General features: G+C 29.6%; 1 protein-coding gene across 1 annotated transcript; it reads right to left on the bottom strand.

Annotated features, from left to right (window-relative positions):
• Positions 1-1093: 1093 nt before the first annotated feature.
• Positions 1094-5340, bottom strand: LOC137931736 (venom allergen 5.01-like). The gene is made up of 6 exons (XM_068775230.1): positions 5244-5340; positions 5050-5168; positions 4500-4581; positions 3331-3515; positions 1971-2068; positions 1094-1353 (listed from the first exon to the last, which is right to left on the bottom strand). The coding sequence occupies exons 1-6, from the start codon at positions 5296-5298 to the stop codon at positions 1248-1250; spliced, it is 645 nt and encodes a 214-aa protein (XP_068631331.1). The 5' UTR covers positions 5299-5340; the 3' UTR covers positions 1094-1247.
• Between the last annotated feature and the right edge of the window lie 1591 nt (positions 5341-6931).

Below are 6931 nucleotides of genomic sequence, written 5' to 3'. Positions count from 1 at the left end.
TTATTGACCTAAGTGAATTCATTTTGGTGTAGCAATTTTTTTTTTATCATTCACCTCAGAAATAAAAATAATTAAACCTTACAAATGCTAGATTTCTGGTTTAAATTAATTATGTTTATAAGTTTGCATGGTCAGGGTGCATTAACGTCAATTACTCATTTTTAAAATATTTATACTATACACATTCTATGCACCCGACGTTCGTTTTAAACAATAAAATAAATATTACTTTGTTGGCATTGTATGTAAACCGAGAGTTACGAATGCATGACTCGAACGTCTGGCGATTAAATCTTGAATTCTTCGTGTGCAACTAAATTATTTTAATGTAATATACCAGTGGTTCCTTTTATTAGAGGCCGTCTGTTAACTCCCGTAACAACGTTATGAACAGAAATAAATGCATCGAACACAGAATTTTAAAACACAAAATTTCACATACCGCCATTTTCTAATTACTATACTAGTAGAACAGGCATGTATACCATATATATGCCTGTTCGCGTACTGAATCTTAAAAAATAGACAATTTTTTAAGATTCAGTACGCGAACAGAGATATCACGTCTGCAGATAAAAGTGATATTTCCTCTAGCATTTCTTTACTATTCTTGATATCTGCTAGCTATTATATATACTATTGTATATGTTGTATACTATTAAGATGAATACACGGTTGTATGTACGTACTAGTGCAACCACAATGCAACAGCATCAAACAAAACACTATGTTGTCATAAATTATATTTTGGTATTTTATTTTGTTACTTATTAGGGTGCTTATTTTTCAGGGCCGGACCGGAAATTTTATCAAGTCTACAAAATTTGCCCTTGGGTCCATGTGGCCCAGGTGAAGTATCACAACTATTTTGTTAGATTATAAAGTCTTTTAAACTAAAGTACACATTACATCGAATGAGAAGAAATTAACAATGCTTGCAATTTTTTGTAGAAGAGATCTCTCGAAAGGAATCAAAGAGAAATAGGATAATATGAATAAGGGACAAATATGTGGGCTATAAAACAACATATCTTTTATAAAACATGCACTATGCATCAATTTTATATATTTGTATTATTTTTATTTTCCACGTATTACATAATATTACCGCAATATATTAAAGTAATCAAAAATGAGAATTAGTAATATTAAGGTTATTAAAATTCTCATTTCCAATCATATTTCTTACACTTTTTTTTATTAAATCTATCAAATAAGCGTTAAACTATATCATAAAATTACAAATTTCAACATTTGTCTCCATATCGTTGTCTGCAGTCTTTGATGCCACACATTAAGGAATTGCTTGCACCACGATTTGATTCATATGGCTTCTGTCCTAAATAGTTGCCACTGAAACGAGATAGGAATAATTAAGTATATTTGTTCTATTCCATACACTTAAATATTGTATTTTTCCCGGAGGAATATTTTATATTTCCCTGGGGATATTTTTAGAAGTAGTCTAAATGGTTTCTGTACTACAAAATAACAATGTGTAAATATTACTGTATTCTAGTTTGAAAGCGCCGCAGCTAGAGAAAGTAGTGAGCGGTGAGCTGTGCAAAAATAAAGAAATGGATTTTTATCGCTGATGATTTTATATAATTATTGAGCTTAGTTTTAGTAAATATACTCATAAATATAATTTTTAAAATCACCAAATTCTAAATGCTAATAGTTATTATGCAAACATTCATATGATCATACAATATTACCTCCGGTTTCAAAACATAGGTTCAATTCGTAAAAGCAAAGTTTAATAACAAGAAATGATAACTTTGAATAAGAATTGTGACATAATATTTTAATTCAAAAAAAATGTAACCAATACTATGCAAATATTTACTGTGATTTCTTTAATATATCTCTCTTTTATTATATTTTAAATTTTAACTATAATTCTCTGATCTGCTATAACTAATAATCATTACAATAGATTTTTAATTTATTTACGGTGTATTACTTACCTTGGGCCGTAATTACAGACCACAAGAAATTCTTTAAATCCACTCTTCGTGTACTGGGATATTGCACATCCAACGTACATGGTATTCGCCCACGCCATCTTAAATTTAGATACTTTGAATTAGTAATATTTCTTCAATATATAATAGTTCGACCGGAACCGCTGTACCGCGCGTTATGGCTACACGCGGCACAACTGCACTAGATTGTACATATTTTCATAGTAACCAATTAAATTTTTTAAAGTTTATTATTAAATATGCATTTGACATTGTTGATAAAGTAAAATTTATTAAAAAATAAGCAAATACTAATATAACAACTCAACGTATAAAGCTTACGTCGACTTAACATTTTTGAATTTGTACAAAATTTGAATAATATGAGTCAAAGATTATTTAGTCGTGCTTCTATTTGCCGTTTAATTGTTCAACATAGAAGTTTATCAAATCAATTTTGCTCATATTATGCTACTGATAAAGTATAGTTAAAAACAATAGCAAGGGGGCGGAGACAGTAACCCAAAGTAAGCCATTAATTACAAAACTAAAGCGCATGGTTATTTGTTTCATATAATGTGATGATTAATTCATCGAAATTAAAATTATTTTAAATTTAAAATGAATACGCGATAGATTTAGAGGCTAGGAATAGAAACGTTACAGAAGTTTTACTACGTGTTTACCAGTGTATAAATACTGAGAACTTCTGCTCCAATGTAAAAATATGTTATTTATGCGCCATATGTATTAATATATCAAGTACTTACATTAATATTTTTGATTTAGGCAAAATTACGGAAACAAAACTTTGTCCAAATTTTTAACTTTTTCGGACACAGGTGATTCGTTATATATGTAAAAGTTTTAAAGGAGCAAATGTATACAATTTGTCAGCAAAAATATTTAAAGCTTTTCCACCCCTTGGCATTGAAGAATTTTTCAATAGAAAGAGTACCTGCTGCTATTGATAATTATACTCAACGTTTGAAGGACTGTATTGCAGCCAATGGAGATAACTTCGAATAAGCTTTATATATTTTAAATGTTTTATATTAATTTATTAAACTAAGACACTAATGTTAAAAAATGTATTTATGATATAAATATAGATAATATGTATTATGTACACTAAAAATGTTGTTTTTCTTTCTAACTTATTTATAGCAAGACATATATTATCCTTACGTTGTTTATTATTTCTAGAATAAAAACTATTAGAAAATGCTACAAAATCTCACCGATTTCTTGAAAGAATGATAGCTGAGTTAAGCAGAAAAAATATCGATGTCATTTTGAAAACTTAGACAAGTTCGCCACATTTAAAAATTTTATGTAAAATTATTATTCACTAGATAAATACCTGAGTATAATGGCCGATTTGATGTTTTGATGACTTATCGAAGTCTTTCATTTTTAGGGGGGCGTAAACGTAGTGCACATGCTCATCGAACCAGCTCTTAAGGCAGCTGTCGATGTCTAATTTGTGATTATGATTTGTTGTGGCATACCAGTAAAGATTTTCTCCCGTGCTAAATCTGTGCGAACCTGTAAATAGTTCCAAACTTAAACTTTTAACTTATACACAGTTTACTGCAACTACAGCCAGTAATAGGAACGATTTTCTTAATAATAAATTCTTGTTGAAAATTGCATATGATTATTTTATTTTTCCAGTGGGCGAAGGCCATCAAAGAATGAGAACGAAGGTAATTAACATATTTAATTTAAAAAGTTTTTATAATATGATAAAGGTATAAGAGATAGGCTTTTAATTTTTTTTTTATAAAATGGAGTTATTGCAACAGCTACGGGTTGAGGTATTTTATGAAACTTTTTCCGCTTTGCGATCGTATATCGCGAGTTCGATTCCCGGGACACAATTTTATATAATTAACACTTTGTATATTAATTATATAGGATTGCCGTTGCCCACCAACAAGTTTCCAGAGGATGCGCAGCAGCGTCCTCTGCATACCATAATACCACAGTGCTATCGCCAAACCACCTGCAAAGCGTGCCGATTATGGTATATCTTTCATAAAATTTTTGCTTTGCAGTGGGCGTCTATGGGCTGAAAGGGTAACGTCAACGTTTTCTTTATATAACAACTTATATACACAAAGTTTAACAAAGAAGCTATATTTAATTTTCATGGATATCTTTGGGGAAAACCTAAGCCGTGCATTCGACGTTTAAGGGCTGACGGCTCAATAACTAAATCCAATTTTTTTTTGTATTTTAATAGATAGTTAAAGTGGTTAAAGTTATATCAAGTCATTGATATAATATATTAGTTACATTTTACTACGACAAAACGACCATTTTACAACAAAACACGCTCTTTCGAAAAATCGCATATTTTAAAATTAAAGTAATGAAGGTTTCCCTAAAGAACATAATTTTCTTTTCACTTTTTAATATTTAGATCTTATGTGAATCCGCATCGAGGCGAATAACAATAAATTTATACTCAAACAATCGTTGATTTACCCGTGCTGAAATAAGAAAAACATGCTTATTTTATCTTACCTATAGTTTTTTCAGGATTGTGTGCGAAACGATTTCTTGAAGCCCATTTTGCGGCTTTTGCTGCTAATTCATCGTCCCAAATCTATAAAATCAAATATAAATAGGAAAACCACTATGTGAAACGCCGGTCGAATAAGGCCTTGATAATGAAATATAAATCTTTTAAAAGACGCCGTACGTGTAGTAAGTATATAATTATATACACTCTACAAAAAATTAAGTAATAATGTAACAAAAAAAATAAACGAAAAAAATGGAAAAATATCTGACTGTCGTCAACATTTTGAACAGTCACGAATCAAGTCCTTTTTCATTTTTATGCTTAGTAATCGTAAATTTATTTATAACGAAATCTCTACTTATGAATTAAACCGAAAATTGATTGTTTTGTGGTTGTTTAATATCTCTTAGCTAATTTAAATAGCCTGCTTATCATTACAAAGTAATATACAGTAAACAATTTTTTCACATTAAATATATATTAGATTTTTTAAAAATTTGATTTTTTTAATTCAAAAAATTTTACTAATTTTTTTTAAAACTTAGGTACCATCATTTTCATTGCAGACGCAGGGGGCTGTCCAGGCACTTGTCCCTTCGCTAAGTCTAGTCTTCGGGAATTATGTCCATCAACAAATGAACGAATTTGTTTACAAGATAAATTCATCACTGAAACAAAATCCAACATAAAGAAGTGCTTTATCAAATGATCAAATTAGAACAATATTAAATAAAAATACGCACATTTCGCTTGCGTGAAACCGTATAGAGCGAAAAGTAATATTACGTTAAAATTCATTTTACGGTGTCTAATGGACGCGGGTAAAGCGAAACACTGACTGAGATTTAAACGCACTGCGCTTGCAATTAAGTACATAGTTTTTATAGTACACCGGCGTATGAACGAAATGAATAATATTGATGCGAAGAAAATGACTCATAGATGTCATCGCCTCAGGCTCTCTGGGGTTGTCATTCCGGTGAAAGTGGTACAAGCAATTTTTGAATGAAGAATTCTCAGTGCACTTTTGCAGGTCAATTTCAAATGAACATCATGTTGTTTTTGTTATGAATTTAGTACTTCACGTTCTCTCCTGGTAATTGAAGAGTCATAGATGTCAATCACTTTCACTTTAAGTAAACGGCTCGTTAGCATAGCGAAAAAATTAGAAAACTAAATTAACATAATTTATCTTAACTATGCTACACCTATTTTTCTCTAGCAAAGACGTTTCATGATTACAAAACAAAACACATTACTTATTCCCAACCGCTTTACTTTATCAGTGAAGATTAATTTGTATTTTGATTACAAAAACAAGCGGGAAACGTTCGTAGTATGTTTACAATGCAAATAGGTCGGTAAGTCTTCAACAATGTAATTAAAAAAAAATCATTGCTAGTAATACATAATAAAAACTTTAGGTTTAATTTTATGTAAGTTTGAGAACAATATGCTATAAAACAATACACAGGGTGAATTCATTTGACACTAATTTGTCAGAAAAAATCTTTAAAGTTTTGACATTTTTCCAATACCTAGTATAAAGCGGTCACTGAAATATGTCACAATAATTTATATTTCTTATGGAGTGCTACAGGGAATAAATAATAATTAATTTCATTATGTGTTCCAAATTTTCAAACCTTTATTTATTGTTTACGGAACCATTGATTTTTGGATAAAGTGTACCGTACTCGTAAACATTTTTTGTAAGGGGCATCTAACACCGCATTGTTATAAATAAACTGTAACATTAATAATCCATAAAACGCAATGTTTATCACATACTTTTATAAAAACAACGAACTAGACAATTTTTTTTATTTATGTCGGCAAAATATTTGTTTTTGACTTTTATTTAACATTCTTTCCGACAAGAATTATTACACATGATACATAAATTTTTTTAAAATGTTTTAATACACAATAATAGTTAAATTTTACAAAGTTTTACAAACTATTGTGCATTGAATAATTTTTTATAAATTAAACAACTACTCGTTAATATTAAAAATTACAACATGTAGAAGTCTATACAGAGTGTTTGGTTATAAATGTAAGATCTTAAAAAGGGGTGCATTTTATAGCTGATTTACTATCAATTAATGGAAGGTCAAATCATAAGCGTAAGTAGCGTTTTAAAAATTCGAATTGCTACATATTTAATTATTGTTTACTATCTGTCTGTGCAGACTGTACTGCAAGAAGTCAATGACCTGTCGTATTCCAACAAAAATAATAAATTAATGTAACTTATCTCAGAATGTTAAGGAATAGGTGTAGAAAATTTAAAGTTTTATGCAGATACACCGAAACATTTAAAGAGTATATTAAAATGATCACACCTGTAAAGCTTTTACCCACATAATCAATCGTCCTGTATAGTGGCCATAACAGGAAACAAACCTTTGATCCGATCAGAATATAT

The sequence above is a fragment of the Battus philenor genome, unplaced genomic scaffold (assembly GCF_028537555.1).
Source record: "Battus philenor isolate CCGP_79_NKW_IND1 unplaced genomic scaffold, ilBatPhil1.0.hap1 SCAF_8, whole genome shotgun sequence".
Taxonomy (NCBI): Eukaryota; Metazoa; Arthropoda; class Insecta; order Lepidoptera; family Papilionidae; genus Battus; species Battus philenor.
Note: the sequence above shows the minus strand (reverse complement) of the source record. Positions and strands in the feature narration are given on the sequence as shown.